Consider the following 26,251-nt stretch of genomic DNA (forward strand, 5'->3'; position numbering starts at 1 on the left):
TGTTTAATTGATCCCCTCATTTTAGTAATGGAAATATGTTTCAAAATGAATTTAAAGAGTATGTATATTATAATAAATACAATATTATAATTAAAAAAAATCGATGTAATATCAAAAAATTATTTTTGTTATTCATCTACATATGAAATATACTTTAATAGAAATTTTATCAATATTGATTTCAAAATAAACCAAATTTTCGTTGCACTTTTTAAGATGGAATTACTTTCCCCTATATTTTGTAGTTAAATTGCAAAGGTTTATACGAATTTACATTTTTATAAGGAAACGAAATCTAGGTAGATATTTATGTGTCACTCTTTAAATATTATAATGAATACTTTACCCTTTATATTGTGAATATTTTATGCATTATGTGCATTCTTATTGTATTATGCGCGTTTAAATTTCTTATAAATGCATATAAATATACATAAACAGCAATTCTAAATCATTACGTAAAGTTATCGTCATATATCGTTATAATATATCTATTACTTTTTTCCAGTGAATATCTCGAAAATTAAAATTCATCGCTAATGTAATGTTGCAACGGAGCGAAAATTTATTTATACCATCGTAAAAAAGTATAATTTTTATCTGTCAACGAAGAGCAAAATGCATAATTTTAGCTGCGTTTCGTAAGAAATGAATTTCTATTTTGCGTAAGCGCACCGTGAAAAGTATCATCATCCGTGAAGCGCACCTGCTGCGTCTAAGGAAGGGCAGTGTCTGTGAATAAAGTATAGCGGAGGCGTCAAAATGATAGGAGAGGGCATGGGGATCGGACCGTGAGCTACGCAGGAGATGTCGACAAGATGACAGCGGTTGTATGACGCTCGTTTCGTTGATTCTTCGGGTATAGCGTTATAGCGTGTACCGGAAAGGAAAATCGTTCACGAACGAAACGAACGACTTATGCCTCGTTACGGTGACACGTCCGTTTCAATAGAATCTCTGTGTCAAAACGAGATCGTGATCAGGCGTATTCGGGTGAGAGCCACGACCGCCGCCGCGCCCGTGCAATGTACACAGCGGCTTGAATCGTGTCCGAGATCATCACTGTCCCCGAGGAGTCCTCTCTTTAAAGGGCCTGGAGTAGAGTAATGAGCGTTTTCGGGGATTTCCAGCGTGTCTGGGTACAGAGATTCCCGGACAGCGCCTTGCCGGCAGCTTGGGAAGAAGACGTCAGGGCCAACCTAGTCAAGCATAAACAGAAGGTGAGAATCCAGTCAGGAATTCTGTTATTATCTTCTAATTGCAAAAGAATTTTCTTCGATGGAGTTTTCAAATATTTATATTAAGATTTTTCTGTAGATATATTTATTTAAATAAAAATTCGAAATATCAGACACATGGGATATCAAGGGATATGTTTTCTTGCATTTTGAATTAAGTAATTTAACATAGCTGGTTTTATTTTAAAAGCTATAATATATTATTTATGATTTATATATGATTCTAATTCTGTACTATTAATGGAAGTAAGACCAAACAGGAATATTATGTCTTGATATGATTATCTTGATGCCAATTATTTCTTAGAAATAAATAGTGGAAGAGTCAATATATTGAAAACTTTAAATAGGATTTATGTTTTTAAGGGGATTGTTTAATAAATTGTTAGTTCCTTATTACATAAAACTTTCCTCCTTGCTGAGGTATTGGGAGCTTTATTCTATGAGTCATCGTATTAATTTCTTACTTAACTGGGAAATTAAGCTAATTTATATTTAACCATAATTGATATTTTTAATGTGATCTACTATTTATGTTCATTATATTGGTTTCAAATAAATTTAAAAATTTTGTTTACCTTACATATAAAATTTCTCTATATATTATCTATTATTATCTATAAAGGAAATGAAGCCATTAAATATATTTAACTATTTGCTATACTAAGAACATCATTTCTCATTACTAAATTTCCTTATACAATATATTCTCACTGATTAATCACTCGCTATTTACTTCAATTTTGTTATGATCTACTAAGGACAAAAATTTATATTATGTATATTTTATAATGTAGCTACATAAAAAATAGTTAAACAGAATCATTATTATTTTCACAGGTGACTGCTTTGAGAGAAGAACTTGAAAAGGAAGAATTTTATGTGGAATATTTAGAAAGGTTATTGGCTGATGTTGAACGTCATAAGCAATTAGCAAATAGTAATATTACAACTACTCCTGAGAAACAACAATCCACAGAATCACAAAATCAACACAGTTGTTTAGCAACAGAGAATAATTTGGGAGATTCTACAAGCTCATCTAATGTTCAACATGTGGAATCGTTAGCTCCACCTCTTCCAGCGCGTGAAGATATAAGTAAATTTCAGGACAAGTGTGTTTCTGAACTAAGTTCTACTCTTAGTACAAGCAAAAGACCCAAAAGTGAAATACCAAGGAGTCCTGATAAAGTGCCTGAACTTAGAAGAAACAGTGACCCAGATGTGCCAAGTAACTATGTCACTGTAATTGAAGTGACAGGAAGCTCAAAGAAAGATAAAAATGAAGAATCTCTTAAAGAGGAAGATGAAAAAGGTATTATATTTTTTCTATATTATACTTTTATAATTTTATAATTTTAAAATTTTATTTAATAATTTTAATTGTATTCGTTTCATCTATATTAATAATTAAAAATAGATTTAGAAAATGCAGTTAATGAAGATGGAGAGGATGGTGATGCAGAGGCATCAGAGGAGGAACCTTATTATGATTCTGTAGCCTTAGATCAAACAGGAGAATATGTATATATTGATGCACGTGTTCCACCTGTTGGAAACAATAATGGCAGTAGAGCACCACCCAGAAGACCGCCCTCCTTACCTGATTCTCCAGGGAATCAGAGTAATTATGTCAACATTGATTATTTTATACAGTAAGTTATTTGTATCTGAACATTATTGGTTTTAAAATAATTTTACATTAAATATATATATTTACAAATATACATCTGTTTATTTACAGACATCGAGCGGCAATGGATAGTGAGGATGAAGAAGGTGCAAGTCCTGCACCACCAATCTTATTACGTGCTCTTAGCACGGATAACGAAACTGGTAGTAGTGATGCAGAGCCTTTAAGCCTAAGCGAAGGTAGCTTAGAATCTCCAACACCAACTACACCTCGTCGACAGGAGAAAAGTAAAGACCGTGAAGATGATAGAACGTCTATGATTAAATGCATCGTAAACTCGGTGGTAGAAAGTGAAACTATATATGTCGAATGTCTAAATGTAATGTTACAAGTATGTAATATATCTATCATTTTTCATAATATGCATAAATAACATTACTTTGATTAAAAAAGTATATGTTGTTTGTAGTACATGAAAGCCATCAGGGCAACATTAACAACATCGCAACCTGTTATTTCTGAAGATGAATTTGGTACGATGTTTTATAAAATTCCTGAATTACATGCACTACATCAAACATTTTTGGATGGTCTTAGAAAGAAACTAGACAAATGGGACAGTAAAACTACTATAGGTGAACAATTTAAAGTAAGAACTAAATATATTAATATATAAATATTGAGAAATTCACACATCCTGCCCTCTTATTAATATTCCATTATGGATTACAAATTAAGGTAATGGCCAGCAATATAGGATTATATGGAGCTTTTTTACATAATTACGCTCGCGCTACTGATACTGTACGGAGGTGTTCTGCACATTCGACTCAATTTGGTGAAATTACAAGAGATATAAGACTCAGAGGAGTTCCAAAAGGACCAGGTTTATCTCTTGAAGATCTTTTACATAAGCCAGTAGCGCGAGTACAAAAAAATGCGCTAGTGTTGCATGTAAGTATTGTATAGTTTATACTTTTGTTATATTAACCAAAGCTATATAGGTATAGATATACATCACAGATAAAACATTGATTGGATAAGTTGATAAAATGATGTGGAAATGTACTTCGTAAACGTTATCTTATCTCAATTCGCATTGATAATTGTGTCTTAACTGATTGTAGGATCTCCTTAAGCACACACCAGTGAATCATGCAGATCATGCGCCACTTTCAGAGGCTCTTGGTATGACTAGAAATTTCCTAGACGAATTTAATATTATTCAGACGAAGTCAATGTTTCCGGTAAATAAATTATATTTATAGCTACAATAATAATTAATTTAGTATTTTGTAAAACTATATTATTTTTAGAGTCATGATAGAGCACAACGGAGATTAGTAAAAAACTCGTTTGTGGTAGAACTGTCTGATGGTCATAGAAAGTTGAGACATCTTTTTCTTTTTAATGATGTAATTGCTTGTGCAAAGTATAAAGCTTCTGGCAGAGACAAATTTACATTTGAGTTGAAGTGGTATGTACCAGTGGCAGAGGCGGTAGTGACAGAAGATGGCATTGAACCTCGTGAGACTAGTCCAGCTAATGTTGTAGCTTTGAGGTACATATAAAAGTCTATCATTTACTCCTAATAATAATTTATATGTATAATAATAATAATTTATACACATTCAGATCACAAGCATGTACAGTACGTGATCAGATACTATGGGAAGAACGGAATGATGAAAAACGAATTAGACTCGGTGGTAGAGGTTCAGAAAAAAATAGGAAGAAACTTGCTGAGCTTGAAGCTCAATTAGTATTAGCATCCCCAAATTTAGTATTACGCGTTGCGCACAAAAGTCAACATCGAGTACAAAACTCGTACACATTCTTTCTATCCAGTGAATTTGAACGCTCTCAATGGGTTGAAGCGGTGGAGGCATTGCAACAGGTAATGCGTTCCCATATGTACCTAGATAAGTCAAAGGTGCGTAATTCACAGATTTCGAATAAATAAATAAGATAAAGATATGTAATAATGCACTTTATTTAAATTCAACACGAGGATGCAAGTAAAGATATTAGAAAAAAAATGATCATACTAATCTAATGAGAGAGAAATGAATGGCAAATGATCATTTTTTAGGGTGGACAACCTCCAGGACCATTACCTTTATCAATGTACGAATTACAGGCTTGGGTTACAGCTTGTCGTACTTACCTTCAAACAGATATGGGAAGTTATTTACTTAGATCAGGACGCGATGAAAGTTTATTATTAGGCGATCTTCATTTAACTTTACTTGGCTTGACACCACCTGGTTTAGATAGAGTAGGGGATCTTTATATTATTGTGGAAGTTGATAGTTATGGACACTATTTTAAACGTGCAAGAAGTCGAGTTGCGAGAGGCCAAGCTCCAACTTGGGGTAAAATTTTATTTTTATAAAACTTCGAAAGTTGAATAAATAAGTTTTTTTTAATTAATTACTTAATTTTCACTTATTTAAGGCGAAACATTCGTTGTGGAACTAGAGGGAAGTCAAAATGTTAGAATTTTGTTGTATGAAGAATGTGGAACGCGTTCTGTATTACGTGGCAAATGCATACAAAGATTAAGTAGATCTTGGCTTCAATCAGATCAAGTAGAAAGGTCATTAAATTTAGGCCCAGCTACATTAGATGTAGCTCTTCGTTTTGTCCCAAGTGAAGTGACATTAAGGCGGGTACCATCTGCTAAACCTCAAGGTTTATTTGGAGCTAAAATTCAACAAGTGTGCAAGTATGTTTTATGACTTTTGAACTACGAACTATGAACTCTTATTTAAATCTTTTGATTATATATTTTTATTAAAAATTTTTTCATCTGTATTAAATATAATTACATGTTTTTTATAGACGTGAAAAACGCGATGTTCCTTTTATTATAACCGCATGCGTTAGAGAAGTAGAAAGGAGAGGAGTCGGAGAAGTGGGATTATATCGCGTTTCTGGTTCAGCTTCTGATTTAACAAAATTACGCAAATCATTTGAAAGTAATTCGTACGAAGCAGAACAACTGCTTAAAGAGGTAGCCAATACATTACACAAAAGAATAAAATCCTTTCTTTTTAAAATACCTCATTATTCAAAGAGTTGTGTATTAATATGAATTTATTTTTATATTTTTAGGTTGACGTTCACTCTGTAACAGGTGTGCTCAAATTGTATCTCCGTGAAATGCCGGAAGCTCTCTTTACGGATGCTCTGTATCCCGCGTTTTTAGAAGCTTTCCAAACTGGCGAGTTATCAAAAGGTGCTGCTCTCAGAAGAGTATACGAAAGTCTACCAGCCGTGAATAAGGCAGTTATCGACTTTCTACTTACTCATTTGATACGAGTTAATAAACACGAGGCCCAAAATAAAATGTCTTTGCACAACCTAGCGACAGTATTCGGACCGACGCTTCTGCGTCCTGGTACGAATTCGCGATCTGATGCAAAAAGTCGAGATCCATTAGCTGCAGGGACCGTGGACGTGATGGCACAGGCCGGTATACTTTATTGTTTCTTGCAAATGCATATGCAACAGAACAATCAGTCACTCTAGTCGAGAGGTTCTTGTTGATACATCGTAGCGTCAGCTGCTTTTCGCGAGTCTCATTGGAAATTAGGCTCGCAGCAACTCACGTTGTAATGTAAAATTAACGATTTTTTATAATATATATTTTATTAGTTTTGTGACGTATCGTTTACACAACGCTGAATTAGACGCATAAGTAGATAGGCTTTGACAAAATCCTGAACGATGAAATTCCTCTTGTATTGGTATGCATACGAATAATGTAGCAAAGTGGACTTAAAGAACACTTATTGTACTTTAAGCTCCTTAATATATATTTTATACTTATATACCCGCGAAGTCTTAGCCACGATCTCTTGTTATGTGATGATTCCACGTAAAACATTTTTCCAAAAAAGAAAGCTATGTTGAAGAAAAAATTCTTCCCGTGAAGTAGAATGAGAGAGTGAGAGAGAAAGAAACATAAATATGGAATTCCGGTCGTTAACGCATCCACGCTTTAGAAAGTAAGTATTTTTTCCAATGGAGCGTGTTCCTAGCAGAGAATCTAAATTTTTTTACGCATATGTCCACAAAAATGTCCACGTATTCAAAACAATCACGTTCCTAAATGTTTCAGGAAGCACGTTTCTCGAGATGTGCAAATCAAAGCTTCTAATAGTATATGCAAAATATGCTGGCTATATTCCATTTTGTCACTTGATATTTATGTTTTCTAGGAAAGCCACATTTTTCTGCCGATTCTATTCTTTATAAGAATATCTTTAAAGAATTCTGCGTTCTCGAATTTTTGTAAGAAATATCGCGAAATGACTTAAATTCAAGTTTCTAACATTTAAGCTGTGGTTAGACTCGTGTTTGTTCTTTTATTCAAGTTGCTTAAGTTTGTAATAATAACTGTAATAACTTCGATATTTTAACGATCTATTTACAAAATTAAAAAGGAATACTGTTTTTAAAAGGAAATTCTTTCAACCCTTGGATAAATTAAACATAAATATTTTGTATATGCAATTTTAAAGTATTATATTTTATTATTATATACACATTTATATATTACATATATATATGTGTGTGTGTGTATACATTCCTTTGCAATATTGTCAGTAAGATATACAAATCATTTTAATCAGTTTCTGTTAGCAACCATTTTTTAAATTTCTTTTCTAAATCAATGTTTTCAAGTCTAAGTACAGCTTAATTAAGTACCAAAGAGAAAAATTCTCTCCCATACCTTCAATAGAGAACTATGGTTAACCCTTTGAAGTATATCAGATTAAAACAAACCATTTTACAAATTTTAAACAAAATTTTTTCACTTTTTATCTACTAAGTAGATAATGGTATTTTTTTACTATTATATAATGCAGCTAATCAAGTCTATATCTTCATGTTCACTAGATTTTTAAAAGAATTGTGCTTTACTAAAAAGGAAGAAGATACCATTTTTGGAAATATATACTTCAAAGGATTAAAACACACAGAAGTGCATTTGGCAGTACAAATTTAATACTCGATAGAATTCTGTGTTACATGCTAGGATGTTTGTGAACAACTTCTAATCGAAGTTGAAAGATTAAAAAATGTAACGAGAGCTCGATCAAAAGATCGTACATAAGGGTCGAATGAAACAAGAGAAAAGAAACGAAGAAACAAAAGAAAAAATTGAAAGAAAACAGAAATTAAAAAAGAACACATTACGTTATTTTTCCGGAAGTGATCTTTGCGCTTGACGAGCGAACAAGGCAACTATTGTGTGCGTGATTTCAGCGTGTACGTGCGTGTGTATGTATGTATGTATAACCCGCCCATGTGTATTATATCGTAAATAATTGGATATCTTTAATTTTTATATCACATTTAACGTTAAGACGCGTCCCTCTTTTGTACATTCGTAAAATGTGTAAAGACAAAGTTTCAGCTATCACGATTTATTATTATTATTATTATTATTATTATTATTATAACTATGATTATTTTTATTATTTCATATTTTACAAATACCAATTTCTCATAGAACAAGTATTTGTTAACGAATGTTCGATTAAGCTAGCTTATTCGCAGCAAGACAATGTACTGCCAAAAAGGAACCCTTAAGATGCATAAATATACTGGAAGTTTATAAACTTTTATATATCGATAATATGTTTACCGTTTTCCCAGGGTACGCTTTTTAATAGTATTTTAGTTTCTTTCTTTTTTTGGCTTACACAAATACTACATTAAATTTAAACACCTTGTAGTGTAATCCGAATTGTTTTTCTTTCATTCTCTTCTTTTTTTTTTCTTTTGAAAAACTATATTCTTTTAAAATTATGTAATTAAATGAAACAATCTTAAAAGAATATAGATAAAGCGAAAGAGCTGTTAAATAATGTGAGTAAAGAAGTATTTTATTTGTAAAATATTTTATGCGTAAGCTGATAAGTTATACGTTTATGGAAACCATTGTAAATCCACATGAATTATAATTATACTTTATTTCGTTTATGTTTCACTAATGTTCAGACTTGTGTATAATCCGTAGACATGAATTTTGATTTCGTTAATATTTTCGAAAATAGATAACAGTATGTAACAGAAAAAGAATTTTATATAGAATTTATTATTTCTTGTCTTAACGACGAGTGTGGACAATTTCGAGCTGGTGGAGGTAAGGGTAGTTTGACCGGTGTGGCTGGTATGTTGTCCCATAATCCAGGAAGTCGAGATCCATCAGAGCCATTGCATTGCATTCCTGATCAAATATAGATTAAAATTTCCAATTGAAATATCAAAATCAAACTTCAGATGCTTAATACATTAATAAATTAAATAATTAAGAACCTAATGGTGCAGCTTCATATAGATCATGTAAAGCTTGTACACGAACTTTGGTCCATTCTATACTTTCATAATTTGCAGAAATTCCATTATCGACACTAGTTGGTTGATTCTCCCATTCCCTCATATACCGGAAATAAGTTCTCAGTGCATCGTCGCTAATAGCACTTTTGCAAACCTAAAACAGATTGAATATTTCTTATAATTCTTCTTATAATTTTATAATTTTTTATAAAAGAATATTAATATTTCATACCTCTAATCGAGCATTAGGATAATAGTGAATATAATTCACACACATCTCATCGGAAATGGCGAATCCACCAAGAGTAATATTTTCCCTATCCATCGTATTATATGTGCAAGTTGTTATTAACGAATCTCCCTATCATTAATTTACGTTAAAATCTATTATATGTACATAATATAATGGAGTACACGTGAAATATATAAAGTATTAGATTTTAATTCTTACAGGCAAAATGGTAACAGGTTTCGGTAAAAGACGAATTTCTTGGAAATGAGTGGAATAATGATTGTCATAATTTAACAGAGGCAGCTCCTCTCCATCTCTAATATGACGAGTAACAACTTTTACGCCTGTTAAATGTGTATGAAGTTGGGATGCGAAAATATGTATTCCTTGTTGTGGGAGACCAACACCTGTACATTCTTGTATACAATGTCCTGATAAAATAAAGGCTTCCTACAAAAATTTTGTTATTAATTCCGATTTTAGTAACATATATTATAATATATATCTGTGCATATATCTTCGATTAATTATATGTGCAATGATTCATTACTTGTCGTGGGGGAATTGCCATTTTATCAGTATATTCTAAACCCAGTTCAATTACACCGGCGTCATATTTGCGAAGACTCCTAGTAACGATAAAACGAATTCCTGAAGAATCGACGTTCCCATCCTGAAGTTCGGGATTATTATAGTGAACTTCCAACATGACATAAGGATTAAAATTTTGGCCACCGATCAAAAGACCAGCTTCTTCTGGATAAACGAAAGCATCTGCTCCCATTGCCCAAGCTGCCAAGACTTTTTTACATACCTAAGAGACGGAGTAAAAAATAAAATGATTCTAGAAAACATATTTAATTATTTTTTAAAGGCATAAATGAAGAAATCTGTCTAAGAAACTTAACGCACTTGAGTTTTTTCCGGTCTATCAGCTCCATCACAAGGACCATCGTACATAGGAATTTCAAGAGCCACTGGTCCAGCACAATGGAAAACTTCCATATGATGAACCAAGTGTTCGTTACCCGTTTGTATGACTGGGCCAAACTGCAGAATGTGATGTCTAGAAATAATAGTTCGGAAAAAGATTAATTCTGGCGAATTTTGTTGCAGTCTAATAGACTCACTTTTGAGACAAAACGGGTGGTAATTTTTGTATGCGACACCAATAAGTCGTTTCCTTATTTGGCACTTTTACATGATCAGCCAACATTTCCAATTGCCAGGCATTCGATGGAAATGTTGGTTTCTTATGGAGTACCCTGATCAATTCTGTTCTGGACATGCCAGAAGCTTCTGCATCTGATACTTGTAAACCAGCCAAGGACGACAGTGGTCCCAAACCTTCTAACCATACTAAGTGCGTGGTACCTCTCTACGAATTTTTAAATATTTTTTTATGTCAAAGAAAAATAATCAAATGACTAATATCTCTTATTAATTTCATAGTTAGTTTACCTCCATGATGTAATCATTTTCATCGCAAGTATCGAACTTCCTGGTGAAGGTAAACTTCGTGACGTTTCCTCTTCTTCTCCACGCAAAGTTCTCACAATCCTGTTGCAGGTCGAGATTTAATTTTCCTTCTTCATCTGCCCACGCATCCTGAAATTACAATATAATGTAATTGATATAAAAATTATAAAATCGATAAAAATGGACTTATCATGTTTTCTCGTGTAATTGTTAAATGTATTTCATGATTACCTGTAACTGAATTTGTCGGTGCCAATCAATCCACAGAACGCAATAATCGGCAGGTTTTAATTCACCATAATTCGAGAAACCGATGGCAAACCAAGTATTGTCGACACCTATATAGTGGACTTCCGCAATTATCATTTCGCTCATAAAATCAACCCTAAAAAAATTATTCTTCAATTTTTTAATTATTCCTCGGTGTATCTGTTAACATTAAATTCAATTAATATTATAAAAATATACCTCCAATGAAAAGTGGCTCCTGAACCAAGCGGAACTGTATGAACATTGATCCTGTTCGAACTGTCTTCGCTATTCTGATGATAATCATGCCAGGATAAACACGATACATCTTTTAAAATTGTAAACAAGATTAGTAAATAAATTTTCGAAAGCATCTTAGATTTTAAAATCAGTGGATTTTCTACTTGAAAAATCACTCGTTTCTGATTTATAATTTATTAGATGTTATATATCTTTTACTCAATTTTGAACTAGCTTCACAGATATTTCCATGATCCTTTACCTTCCTATCGTCAATTTCTACTAACAGGTTCCAAATGATCCGAAAAGATGAAGACTTCGTATAACACTGGTTTGCCGCCGATTCTCTGCGGCGCACATGCGCGATGATACTACATCGTAATATGTACACACACAATCATTTCATTTATTAAAAAAAAGGTAAATAAAGAAACACTTAGTAATTTTTAGCTCGTAAAAAGTGTAAGGAAAATTAAAAAAGTGCGTACTCGAATGTTTAAATTCTTTTAATGTCATGAAATTTATATATACTAAGTTTGTAATAGATACGCATGCGCATATGTGAATACTACTTCGAAATTGTGCTTGTGAGTTAGAAGAACTGCAACAAAAATGTAAGTAGTAATTACTGAAGAAAATTATACAGATAAAGATATATAAAAATATTAATTTAGTTTAACCTTGTATATGTTGCATACTAACGTTTAAAATATAATAAATAGAAAAAATATATAAGTTCAAATCTACGATGAAGAGATATCTATTGTTAAAACAAATTTTAAATGACATCATAATATTAATTTCTAATGTTTTTAATAGCACAGTTTTCTTATTCAAGCAATCTATATTTTTCTGCCTACATCCATCTTCTCCTGGCTTCGTTATCTCCATTTACTCGAAAGTAGATTATACAGGTTATCAATTTCCAATAAACTGAAAATCACTCTACTCGAGGTCAAGTTCGACTAATTCCGATTTTTCCTTAATAAAATCCATGGAAATAAGATATACTCCACATCGAAATAGATATCAAACTTCATTATAACATAAGAAGTGTTATGTCTACTATTGATTACACATATCTTCTTGTTCTATTTTATACCATTTTTCTCCGTAGGTAAAGAAGTTGTGGATTGCCAAATTAACTCATTAAGGACCAGGAAACAGTTTATCATAATGTTATAAATACGTTAATTGCTTTACAGTTTATGAAACTATAAAGTTTAAAGAAAAGATACCAAAAGAAAGAAAGATATTAAACAAAAGTTGAATTTTATAACCACAATGTTAAAATACAGGATTTGAAAATATAAAATGTTAAAAAAAATTGCAATTAAATGTTACTTTAACGCAACGTCGACTCTTTATGAGTTAACATATTCACACTAGATAGATAACGTTCATAGGCGAAAAGAAAAAAGATGCCAGAACATCGAGGAAATATCTTGATAATAATCGAATGCCAGAGGGTGTATATTACATTCCAGTCATGGCGCGTGCTTTTCCTTCCAGCTGCAATCAAGAAATTCCGCGGCTCTTATTGCGAGAACAATTTTCGCGAAAGGCTTTATTTGATGCGAATAAATAGCTTAGGTCACGTGACACTAGTGTCGAAATTGATTTTCAATATGACTTATTTTTTAGGACACTGCTGCGTTTCGCTATCTTTCCTTTCTATTATTGAATTATCTAGCTGCAAAATTAACTACCGAAATTTTCGGAATATGAAAAGATAATTAGAAAATTTATTTATTTTTACGTTAGATTGTTTTATTCTTAGCCTATAACGATATAATAATATTTATACATCTCCCTGACATTATTTTTTGTATAGTTTCAGGTATATGATATTATAAGCTATGTGATTTTTCAGATATATAATTTTATAAGCTATGAACTAAGTATTTTTTATAAATTCTACCAGTGACAAATGTAAAATAATTGAACATAATAATTCTTAATAATTTTATTGGGCACAATTTCTTACAATTTTATTTATTTATGCAATAATCTCCTTTAATTTCATTATAGTTATCAAATATAAATGTTACTAGAAAGTACTGTCTTCCTAAATAATACTTGTATAAATGCTCCCTGCACTTTTTCTTAGAACCAGCAATAGTGTCTGTTGAAGCAACAGCAAGTCATTGTGCAGTAGTCATTAGATCAATGAATGCCTTAAATCCTTTCTTGGCTAACGGTCCGGTTGCTTTCATGAATTCACAAACATACCTGTCGGCGCATCAAATAACCCGATCTTGCCGAGGACCTTAACTTCTGGATAGCCTGTGCCAACGTAAACTGCAATTAAATGCATTGTCCGTAAAGTAAAGTAAAAGCTGTAAATTTTCCATATTTAACAAATCTTATTTTTCCATTTCATTTCATTTCGTTTTGATTCATTAGTTAGATCGTTTTTTCATCAGAAATGTCTTATTATATTAGATATATTATATATTTTATATAGCGGAAAGCATTGACTGAAAAATATGTAATAAATTTTACGAACTAAAGGAGGTTAAGTTAAGAAAGGTTACCTCATACGCCGGTAGTAACTATACATCTTATTGAATGTGTCAGACGTGTAAAATTAGGAAGAACTCCTTGTTGAGAAATACTGTTGTATACGCAGATAATCTATTTTCAGAAATGTAGAATATATTCAGGATTATCTCAGTTTCCGTCAACCACTGATGGCAATCTTGTGAAAGAATAGTACCGAATTGTGAAATATTGGTTCGAATATTATAAATAATTCGTATAAAATTTCGACGAAGGATTACCAAAATATCTTTATTCCTATATTTTTCTTCGAATTTCCATTAATTCTCGTTTCTTAGATCGTTTAAAATTGACAAAAATGGTATTTTCAGATTTTTCAAAAAGCGATGCGAACAAGTCAACGAGATTGGGTTGAATTGTAATTGAAAATTTTTATCGCTTCAACTAGTTAAAGGCGTTCATAATCTTATATTACGTAATTGTTTTATTGAAATGACAGCGATAGTTTTCATAAACGCCTCCAGAGCACTTAGTACAATTTCGGACTCATTGAAAATTGCGTATCTTATCTTATTATTGCATTTCAAAAAATACCGTGTTTTCTAGAAGTTTACGATGGAACTTTTGAACGTAGATATACTACTTAAATAGAGACAAGAAGAAGGAAAAGAATCATTTGAGCAACTAATATTGAAAAATAAAGCCATAGTAAAATTTGTTTAGTTATACAGTAGCAGATAAAGCGATAATTATAAGTAAATTTGCAACAGTGATGAAAGTTCAAACGTGGGAGTATAAAATTCCTCAAGTGGAAGGTCGAATATGGTCACTGAATGATGAAAAGTTGACGAATGCTTGCGCGTACAATGATGGACAGATCAAATGTCTCGAATATTCCTTCGTATCTCAAAAGCATTATTATTTTTAGTACTTTTAGTATTTATCTGCATGATTCACGTAACACGATATATGAAATTTTTGACTCACGATATTATTAAGAAAATTTATTAAATTCCTTGTCGAAATAACAAGCATAAAATAATTCACACGAAAAGAGAAAAAAATGATAAACTATGGGAAGCTTGAAAATAATAACAATTGCGATACAAGAATCTTACGTCACCGGAAAATGTCGATCTTACACGGAACTCATTATAAGAAAAACTGTTGTTCGCAAGTGCTGCATACATATAATCTTTATTATTGAACAACGGGGCTTATTGTTACAATGTTAGAACGTTTCGTTCTGGATTCTGTTTCTATGACAGCAAACACGTTGCAAAGGATTAGCATCATTTGTTGTGTAATCCAGTTAAACAGAGTGCATCTATGCCTTTATTCGGTCAGTCACAGTTGCGAGATGACTAAAATTTTCAATTACATCCAATTAAAACTCATTAAGTTTCAACAGTGATGACTGTCTTGCTAAAGAGCTGTGTATTAGTCAACTGCTATATAGTTCTCGGTACAGTATAGATACGAATTATTTCATAAGTATTTATAATTATATCGACTTTTAAGCATTTTATTTTGAGATGTTTAAATAAAAACAATTTCATTTATTTTTTAGAGATTATTGGACACTTTATCAATTTTGGAACTACTACTTGAAAGGGAATATATATGTATTACAATCACAAAGTATTTGAAAAACTTACATAAACTTACAAAACTGATGTCCTGATAAAGTATTGGTAAATTTTCATGCTGTATAAACTAAATAGCTTGCAAACATATTTTTATTCTCATCGTTGATGTAATATACTAAATTCTCAGAACTCTCTCAAAGACATAACTCTATTTATTTTGTATGTATACATTAGCATTTTATACATCTTATCTTTCCAATCGCAAAAACATTGATAACTTGATAAAATCGGTAGGACTGCAATATATTCATGTATTATTCCAAAATAGTTCCAAAGTATATAATTAAAAGCAATATAATTAATTATGTAATATTTGATTTTAGCATTCACATATGTTAATACAATTAAATAAAAATATAAATATAAAATATAAAAAGTTTGTTAATACAGATATCTAGAATCTAAATGTATCTAAAATCTTATATAATATTAAAATATCTTAAATTTTACACCAATCATTTTGCTTAGGAATGACGCAAATTTACGGAAACTTGAAAATGATAAAGCGAATTGATAACGGGGCGTATCAATGCAAGTGCAGGGTGCCACGACAACGTGATCCAGCAGTGGCAACGACATAGCAAAGGCCGTCGACGCCGGTTGGCTTGTGGAAGGTAGAAAGGGAATATGCAACTTATAGTACTCGAAATTCTGGTCGGCGGGTTGCCGCGTCAGTCGAGAAGCAGCGTATGCTCGCGCTTGGACTTCAGTGTCGGAGCAACTGGTCCACGTCGTAAAGTCGCGGCAAAAAAACACGCCAAAGGAATGTAATCTCCGTACGAATGACTGATTTTCTACCCGTGTTCGACGCGCTTCAATTCAGAATCTATTCTATTACTCTTGGTAAGTGATTGAACGAAGAATTCATACGAGGAAAAAAAGACATGCACGAGAGCGTGTATGGCTCAGGCGCGCACACTGAATAGAAATATTCCGAGACGGTCGATTGATAGATCGTTTGCGATTCATAGAAGTATTCCTGTTTCTCAATATTATTATATTTTCTCACGTGAAGTTTTTCTATAAAGAATATTGATTTTTATACTTGTTCCCTTCTTGGAACTTTTGAGTTTTAATTTTCTGGAGTGAAATACACAGCTGCCGCGACGGTAGTCTGTTCACGTGGTTGCATGTAACTTGTTTGCCGCGCTCTCATGTCGTGTGGAATCGCCTATGAGATTCGTACATTGCAAGTTCTTTGAAGTGAAAATCAGAGTTTATTTCTCGTTTAGCAAAGGAGTTTCTTAGATTTTTGGATTTTATTTTTGTATTCATATTATTTGGAACAGATTTATTAGCTCTGCTTTTTAGTGAAAGTGTAAATCGTTTATTAGCATAATGTACGATATCTCTTAAAAATTAAATATGAATTTAAATATAAAAATTTACCAATTTACCTACAAATATTTGTCAGAGTTCTTATCTTGCATGCTATATTGCTTCCTGTTTGAGGCTTTAGAATGAGAGGTACAGCTGTTGTTCGTGTCATGGTAACTTATATGTATATCGTGGTTTCATTGCAAATTCTTTAAATAAGAGTAAATTAGTACGTTCTATTCGTGTGAAATATAGTGACTTCAAATTGGTGTAAACATCATTTACTTTATTATTCATACATAATTCATACATACTTATATTATTCATATTCATTGACTCTAAAATGAATTTAAAAGAAGTAATGTAGAATAATGAATGTAGTAATAATGTAGAATAATATAATATATTATATTATTCTTCATGTAGTATATGTTTATTCAGGTCGTTCGATAATTGCAAGTTAGAATCCCACGTCAAAGTGTGCAACGATGACTCAGATTAATAATTGGCGAATGATAAGGAGGTCGAAGAAATCGTGACTCTATACAATACATTGATTTGATTCGAATTGGCAGTGTATCTATTTCATGCGCTGTATTTCCGGCTAAATTTACTTAATTCAATATATAGATTTGCAATAATATTCAGAACCTTACACCTTTGTCACAAAGTTAGAAACTAAATATTTTTCTAAATTCCTATACAAATTTTACCACCATTCTTTACATTAATTATTCTTTGTAATTAGCCAGAAGATCTGACAAGAATATTTAATACATAGTTATATTCATTCTTTACTTAATACCAATGTAATTCTACCACAACGTTTACGGACCACATATTTTTTTCCATCTTGAAGAACGTCATTACTTCACATAATTATGATTATGAGATACAAAGACGCCATTCACACGTGGAAACATGAATTGTAATGATTTATAACATCGTGTACCAGAGTGACTAAATTTAAATATATAAGCGCGTAGGTATTTGTACTTGCCAATCGCTAATTAAAATCGTTAAGTTTGACGTACCACGTTTATCCATTTTAAATATTTTCGATCGACAGGAAAGATTGTAAATTATTATAGATTATGCATTCACTGGAAGTTAAGCGTATGTGGAGTATGCTAATAGATTTTTCCGATTGGCACACCCAATTCTATGGAAAAACTTTATTTGCCCTTCAATTATGATACAAGATTTATGATTGGAAAATAACTATTATAGAGATAGGAGGATGTATAGGTAGTATAAAAAAAAGCTTATTGTGCTTTTCGAATCGTCACAGGACTGCTTTATTATATTTTTATTAAAGTTTCCATTGATATTTTAGCATATTGATAATTCTAATTTACATCAGGATTAGTAGATGTTCAAATTTTCTATATAATATATATCAAAATGTCCTTTGATGCAAAAGTACACTAGTAATTATTATGTATTTGGTTTATTTTAATCTTCTAGTGAAGTATACTATTTTTAGTAAGGATCTCGTCGTAAAGAGTCGTTAAAGAAAATGTGATTATTATTATCTTTTATCATTTTTTTATCTGGAATAAACATGAGTAATTTCTTGTAATTTAATATCATATTATATAGAAATATTGTTATGCGTTCTTGGACATGTCTCAGAATTGAAAAAATAAATATAAGAGAACAATTTTTATCGCCGTCTTTTTATCGTTAATAGCAGTTGTTAAATTGAATATATGAAAATATAAAGATATTGCAGAAAGATTGTTCTGATCATATGTATCTCTTTGATAATACAGTCAAAAATAATTTTTATTAAAGAAGGTCCCAAATATTTCGTTTCTATAATACAGTAGATGTAATTCTTTAAATAACAAAGTAATTTAAAACGATTTTCCTTCCAAATTTTTATTATATTTACTTAAAACATAATATCTTTTTTCCATAGTCACATTTTGTAAAAGAAAATGTTCTTTTAGCAGTTGCATTGCAAGCAAGAAATCTCTCGAAGTTAGTGTTCATCCAATTTATGAGCTTCTACAGAGTCTTGAATGATGATAAATTTATTTACATTTTGCTATAAGAATACGTCAATTGTAAAGATAATACGTCGCAGAAAACAATTCAACATATAGTTATCGGATGCAAGTGAACTCTGACAGCAACGAGAAAATTCATATTGGCTCAGTTCCCGAGATTCATCTATAAACGATGATACTATCATTAACGAGTAGAACATTAATAATTACAGAAAAAAGTCAATAAAATTTACAATGAATTAAGAAAAGAAGCTATTTTTTAGAAGAAGAAGATCGTAACTCCGTTTGAAGAATAGTTTTAGAGTTTTGCAATTGAATTATAATAATCCTCTTCGTCGTACTTGCCAATATTTTTGCAGTGTTATTAAATGTTGGTACGAATTTATTTTTACACAATATGCATGTATATCTTTCATTAAAAGTTAATATTTAAAAGCAACAGTGTGTGTAATACATAACTATTGTATCTAAATCTTCAAATTTGCTATCTTCAGATTTAAATGAAAACAAATTTTTACTCTATATATACAATGTGTTGTTTGTTGTGCTCTTTCTTGTGATCATTAATAGGATATAGAAGCTTCTAACAACATTTATCTAAAATGTTTTCGTGTTACTTCAATTTATACTTATCGTTTTAATTATATATATTATGACATAGATATTTGTCTAAATCTAACGCTATGCTTAATGGCAAATTTATCCGTTAACCTTTACAGATAAGTGTTTTACAATTACGTAACAAGTTACTATCTATAAGCATAGTTGGCCGAATGAACGATAATTAAAGGAACTAAACACATCTAATTGCAAATATCAACGCAAAATCCTTGAAATGCTGTGAACGAACCTAGACCTTAACCTTCATCGGCAATTTCCAAGTTTCTAAGATCATTCGCTAGTCTTTTATGGCCTGAAGAGATATCTGTATAAAAACAGCGCTGTCAATACCAAATTGTATTATATTTTGCCATAAAAGTATTCATAATACAACATGATAATATAATAATTATCAATCAATAAAATAACCTTGATCTTCATTTTTTTTTGTTTTTTTTTTTAGAAAGTCATATCAGTGTTTTTGTTAGCGTTGAGGGGAAAGTCAGAAGCTAATAGAAAACTGCGTAATATTATCTTCTCTTAAATTTACAAAAATGCCAGTACTATATCCTCGATATATATATGTAGTATTGAGGAAAAACCCTGGAGCAAATCGTGATGTACTACAGGTAAAAAACAATAAAAGTGTTGACAGGCCAGGGAAAGATGGGCCGTATACCCGTGGCCTTTTACGACACGGGATAATTAAAAAAGCTATGCTTGACCATGGATCATCCACATCTGCATGCTAGGAGTACCAAAACCGTGGTATAAAAGGTAGCCGTTAGTTGCGACTAGAGTTGTACTAAGAGTTGTAGCCAGAGTTGTGAATCATTAATTTAAGTTGTCTTAGTTCAGTCACATTACTGCATTAAGTTCACATTAAATAACCATTGTTTCCTGTTTAAATTATAATAAATAATTTTGTAGAGATCACTAACTACAGAGTGTGTATTCCTACGTATAGTTGATAGATTCTTGTGAAAATTTTAAGAATGCTTAAGAATTGAAAATGAACCGGTAACCGACAAAAAAAAAATCGTTCAATATTTATAATCCATCATCATGCTCTGAAAAAAATGCGTCGATTTATAGGGAATCCACGGTACCAATAGTAAACGTATATTTTGTAGGTTTATCAATTTGTTCATGCATATTACAAATGCCAAATGTTATACTCAAAGAGAATTCAACTTTAGCCTCATTCCTGTTTTATGCGATCCGTGTTGTAAGCGGCAAATGAACGATAGACCATGGGATAATTTATAGAAGACAAAATCTGGCAATTATTTTGTAATAATGTCCAAATAAACAAAGTATAACAGAGTAACTGAACTAGAATCTTCAAATAACTGCTATTCAAACGCGTATTCTATGATAAAATTATGGACTTTCTTTTTATGTTACAAGACAGGAAAATTTTAAATATAGATATAGATTTAGAGAACTTACGATGACTATCATGAAAAACAAGATGCTGTATAAAATATTTAAAGTCTCTCATCAAGCTTTTAATAATATAGTGACTTTTAATGATATAGAGGAACATATACATATAGATAATTCCAATAGAAATTAATATTTTGACTGAATTGGAAATTGTTTAACTGTTTCAGTACTCACGAGACAAGCGCGTATTGGCAGCTATTGAAACGCCTGAGGAGGCCGAAGACCAGCTTCTGTAATCGATGGGTTGAGAACGCGAAATTCGTGCTTTTCTGCTTTCTTCTCTTCTCGTAACCAAGGTGTATAGCTTACCGATGAGCCATGCTGAAGGTAGTAGGAGCCTCCTGGCTGCAGACACGCATCTCCACTTACATCCTAATCGCCGTAGCTTTACTAGGAGTCGGGGCCATAATTCTCGGTGAATTTGGACAGTAAGTTCATTCATTCACTATAACACTTTAATAGGAATCAGGACTAAATAGGAATAATCATGACATGGCTGATATTTATAAATATTCTTAAATTAGACTGTCCTGACGAAAAGTAATTATAAGAAAAATACAATTGTTACAAAAATATATGGAATGTAAATATAAAAAAGTACGAAATGTATGAAAAGTATTCCAAATATGATTTATATTTAGATGAAAAGCGCAAAAATAATAATCTAATATTTAAAAGCATTATAGCATTCATTAAGTGAAATAGTACCAAATCGATAACATTCACCTAACGTTAGAGCATATACATATTAAAGATTAATGCACAATATAACTATGTATATCTTATTTAAATCACTATTGGCCATAAATCAAATATCGATCTATATCAAGTTATTTCACATACAATTTCAATATACATACATATAACGGATGTCGTGATCTTTCATCAAGAAACAAATGTTCTTACTTGAAAGATCAACGTTCCTGCGATAACTCCGACCGCATTCGACACATGTGAAACGCGTGCAGCAATGTGAGTGAAGCGATCGAAAGCATCAGCATTTCAATGGTAACAAGCTGGATGGGACCGGTCGCGACATAGGATCGAGTAACGCAACGTCTGGCTTCTCGAATTCGCGCTTGTCGCTATCACAGCACGGCTGGTGCGTGCACACGTTGCGCTTCCGACGTACCACAAAGCTTTTACGTACTTGTCACGCGGTTTATCTTGCTTGCCGCGTGCACAAACGGCAAACAATAATTTCGTCGAACAGATAATAAAAACTACTTTATTTATTGTCATAAGTTTGTCATTGTCATATTTGCACCGGTCATTATCATTTGCACGTGATCTACATAAATTCTTGAAATATGTCTTATTCTTAGTTTTTTTAATTAAATATCTTTTTGTTATTTTGTAATATTTTTGTTATTTAATTAATAAATTATTGTCCTTTGATCTGTATTATACGACGTCGCTGTTATCTAATTGCATCTTATTCATTTCAGATATATGTATGTATTGTTTTAGTTAAGTAAAATTTTTGGAAAATATTTATGATATATTTGTACAGATGGCATTTGAATTTTCGAGTACTGTAACTTTAATTTTAATTCAATTCAAGCAGATTTTCATGTTATTATATAACTGATAGGTAATCTGGAAGAAATTAATTGTTTCAAAAAGTGTAGGTACAAACTAGTAGGGAAAAATATTTCGTATTCCAATCGAGATGTTTTTAAGTCTGTGTGTGTGTGTGCGCGCGCGCGCGCGCGCGTTTGTGTGTAAAGAATTACTAAAAACTGGTTTTAATGAGTTTCATGAGTTGCCTACGTTTCTAAAGTTCGATATAAATGAATAATGTAGCATATATTACACATGTGATTGCAATCAGGATTTGCAATTAGAAGTAGGTTCTGTATATGAAGGATATTGATATGTATAATGTATACTTCGCATATTTCACATAGAGACATAATAAACTTTTAATTCTCTTATAATCAGATCATTAATTATTAACAATAATTTTTAATCGTAAAAGTTGAAACTAAAATTTATTTTATTGTCAATTATGTGGACATTCCAGATTATTTGTCTAATATATTCATTTCATATGTGCACAGATACACCAGTTAAACTTTTCTAATTACCTATCTATCGTACGTTAACAGTGTCGAACAAGATGGAATCTATTCAGCCACCGTATTATGGAACCGTAAAGGAGGATATCGTATTGAGTTTTGGGGCCAAGGCAATGATCTAACTGCTATACCATTGCATGCAGCTCGAGCCTATTATAAAACTGAAATTTTCGAGCATGGGTAAGTCAATCCCATACATAAAGTTAATATAAAAAATATATGTATAAAGCTAATATTACAAATATAATATAATATTTGTATGTTAAATATATATATATTATATCTATAATCAAGATTCAAATATAAGATTCAAGATATAAAATGATTCGTAATATAATTTTTACAGATGGTCCTATATTGAAATAGAAACATCATCAAAATACCCAGATACTGTACAAGCTTATGCCGCCGGACTGTTGGAAGGTAGTCTAACTTGGCAATTAATTCATCATCATTGGTTCAACACTATAAAGCCAAAATGCGAAACAAAACCCGTTGAGTGCCGAAAGCTAATGCGATATCTTCGAGACAACACTGCCGTCATTCGTGAACGTGCTGAATTGACGGAGTCTACTGATCCTTTTTGGCATATGGTACACAATTACCCTATTGTCTTAATAATAAATCATATATTTTTAGTAGTTTTAGAAGACGATAAAATAAACTATAACTAAAAAAATACTAAATATTAAAAAATATGTTAATAAAATAAAATAAAATTGATTTTTGTTTAGGTACGATTATTTTATGCTCAATTAGATGGTTTGGAAGCTGGTTGGAAATTTGCTGTACGTCGGAGTCGTGTGTCGGTATCATTGGAATCTGACGATTTCCTCTGGCTCGCCTTGACTTCCGATTTATCTGGTTTCCAACAAGTATTCAATATTTCCAATTCCGTAGTAAGTTCTATGATCCACTTCAAATTTCTTGCAAGAGACAATTCGGAACCTCTAGTTGCAATCAATCAACATACATCAGCACCGTAAGTGAATCATTATATATTTCTTATATTAATCAATTTGTTTAAGAATTTCAAATATAAACTGACATAAGCTTTGTATTTTCATGCTGCAAGAATAATTATAATAAACGTGGGTGTAATTATTTAAACTATATAAAACTAGAAACTATATAAATATATTTAAATGTGTACTTTATTAGATGATAGAAATTAATACGAATAAACTACAAATCTTTATTTCTTATTTTATAGATACACTCAAATGTTAAGACTCTTAAAAAAATACACATTTGGCTATCATGTGCTACCTACGACAAAAACTGATGCATTAATTCCGGGTCGATCAATTGTATTGTCGTCCTATCCTGGAGCATTATCGTCCCGCGATGAATTCTATTTAATAAATGGAGAAAATCATGAAATGATTATTACTGGAACGTCTTTATTAGCAACGAATCAGAATGAGTGGAGTCTTTTGTATCCAAAAGATCATGTATGAATTTATTGTTAAATTTACATAGGATGCGCCTGAATATCATGTGCAAGCAGATATGGGACGATTCTTTATGACAGAATGAAAAGAAAATTAAACAAAATAGAATAAAACTTTTTCGTCCAAGACTTAGTTTTCGAGAAAATGGAGCTTGAAAATTTATAAAATGTATTTGAACATAGTTAATTCTGGACTGGATAGGAATAAATAATCGACATGAGGTTATTCCACATGTGAAAATAAGTCGAATAAAAATAAGAATAAAATTTTTTCATAAAACGCTTTGTTTCCTAGAATAATAAATTTGAAAATGTATCTACGCATGTAAAGAATAAATATTGAGCAAATTCTTAACTAAACATTTTTGAAATCTAATGTCTTTAGTATGAAGCCTTAAACGGAAAAATAATATTTCACATCTTTTACTCATTTTAGCATGTAGAATAACCTCGTGCCGATTATTAACTCCTGTCAATCTGAAATTAGCTATATTGAAGTATACTTAATAAATTTTCAAACTTGATTTTCTTGAAAACTAAGTCTCGAACGAAAAAATTTTATTGTATATTTTCGCCTTAGTTTTTCATAATGAATCACCTTATGCCAATTCGTACATGATATACAGGTGCGCCATATATATAGTTTATTTTATGTACAAAAAGTTATTAAGTAATAATAATAATGTTATAGGTAATGCTAACTGTAAGATTAATGGCAGCAAATCGACTAGCAACGAACAGTCAATCTTGGTTTGATACTATATCTCATCAGAATGGTGGAGCTTCTGCATTGCAATGGATCAGTTTTGAGCCACGTTCTATGACTGTATTATTAGTGGAACAACTACCACGCATCACCGTTGCTATGAATTACACCGAGAAGTTTAAAAAAATCGGCTTCATATCGTATATTGGTATATCGAATTTTCAAAACATCAACGACATCGTACGGCCTGCCAAGAAGGATGTAGATCTTTTGAAAACCCGTTTAATGCGTTTACAAGAGAATATCACTACGTTCGAGCAATTTCGAAACTTCATGCGTGGATGCAGCCAGGAAGGTTGCACTTCCGAGGAACAAAATTCAAAAACAAGTCAGTTGCGGGAATTGACGTATCGTGGAGATTTGGAGGATATACCTGTACCGTATGGTATTATAGATACGAAGATTTTAGCAATTTGTGCGGATGGTCTCAAAAGCTTTGAAGCTACTTCCGGACCATCTACATCGCAATCGCGAACACCATTCCAATGGTCGAAAAGCTTCCCCAATATTTCGCATGTAGGTCACCCGGATTCTTTTGAATTTAAAGGCGTTACCCCAAGATGGGTTTGGGCCTAATTAATTTTATTAAAATTTTGCTTAAAACTAACACTTTTTTAAAAACATTTTCAAGTATTTTTAAGAGAATGGAGACGATTTCCCGTCAATTCCTCGCAGTTTGATTTTTATTCTTCTTAGGCAAAATTTTTAATTATAGTATTTAAATATTTTATAGCTGGCTCATATGTTAGCCGCCTATGGTTAAATTTTAGGAAATAAAATAAAAACATAAGAATTTATAGTGTTTCCAAATTTATTTTTATCACCTTAAATCTTTATTTTAATATTAAAAACCATTAAATTCGCGAGTATATTACATTTATTATATTCTGATGATTTTGATCTACATAATTTGTACTGATATTATATTTATTTAATTTTATATAGAATTTAATGATTATAATTATATATATTTATTTATTTATTTATTTATTTA

General features: G+C 31.4%; 3 protein-coding genes and 1 long non-coding RNA gene across 5 annotated transcripts; 2 read left to right on the top strand and 2 right to left on the bottom strand.

Moving 5' to 3' along the window:
* Positions 1–574: 574 nt before the first annotated feature.
* Positions 575–8,510, top strand: LOC100747475 (active breakpoint cluster region-related protein). 2 transcript variants are annotated; one of them, XM_012391099.3, is made up of 13 exons: positions 575–1,220; positions 2,079–2,553; positions 2,659–2,893; positions 2,983–3,262; positions 3,341–3,520; positions 3,610–3,825; positions 3,999–4,118; positions 4,188–4,432; positions 4,507–4,804; positions 4,964–5,246; positions 5,329–5,599; positions 5,716–5,887; positions 5,989–8,510. In XM_012391099.3, the coding sequence occupies exons 1-13, from the start codon at positions 1,107–1,109 to the stop codon at positions 6,403–6,405; spliced, it is 3,306 nt and encodes a 1,101-aa protein (XP_012246522.1). In that variant the 5' UTR covers positions 575–1,106; the 3' UTR covers positions 6,406–8,510. The 2 variants fall into 2 exon arrangements, with proteins under 2 accessions (XP_012246522.1, XP_012246530.1); XM_012391107.3 differs by having other exon boundaries at positions 4,507–4,768.
* A 323-nt stretch (positions 8,511–8,833) lies between these two features.
* LOC100743458 (dopamine beta-hydroxylase) lies at positions 8,834–11,771 on the bottom strand. Its single transcript, XM_012391237.3, has 10 exons — positions 11,405–11,771; positions 11,168–11,321; positions 10,919–11,065; positions 10,588–10,835; positions 10,370–10,523; positions 10,008–10,271; positions 9,677–9,907; positions 9,458–9,586; positions 9,205–9,379; positions 8,834–9,115 (listed from the first exon to the last, which is right to left on the bottom strand). The coding sequence occupies exons 1-10, from the start codon at positions 11,557–11,559 to the stop codon at positions 8,970–8,972; spliced, it is 1,803 nt and encodes a 600-aa protein (XP_012246660.1). The 5' UTR covers positions 11,560–11,771; the 3' UTR covers positions 8,834–8,969.
* Positions 11,772–13,379: 1,608 nt separating this feature from the next.
* LOC105681528 lies at positions 13,380–15,411 on the bottom strand. Its single transcript, XR_001102680.2, has 2 exons — positions 13,963–15,411; positions 13,380–13,726 (listed from the first exon to the last, which is right to left on the bottom strand). It is a non-coding gene; the product is annotated as an uncharacterized LOC105681528 (long non-coding RNA).
* Positions 15,412–16,195: 784 nt separating this feature from the next.
* Positions 16,196–26,054, top strand: LOC100747588 (putative phospholipase B-like lamina ancestor). The gene is made up of 7 exons (XM_003485316.4): positions 16,196–16,419; positions 21,125–21,385; positions 23,069–23,218; positions 23,385–23,631; positions 23,773–24,020; positions 24,252–24,492; positions 25,183–26,054. Exons 2-7 carry the CDS (start codon positions 21,276–21,278, stop codon positions 25,831–25,833), a joined length of 1,647 nt encoding a protein of 548 aa, XP_003485364.1. The 5' UTR covers positions 16,196–16,419; positions 21,125–21,275; the 3' UTR covers positions 25,834–26,054.
* The last annotated feature ends 197 nt before the right edge of the window (positions 26,055–26,251 follow it).

This window comes from Bombus impatiens, unplaced genomic scaffold (genome assembly GCF_000188095.3).
Source record: "Bombus impatiens unplaced genomic scaffold, BIMP_2.2 scf_0049, whole genome shotgun sequence".
In the NCBI taxonomy this organism is placed as follows: Eukaryota; Metazoa; Arthropoda; class Insecta; order Hymenoptera; family Apidae; genus Bombus; species Bombus impatiens.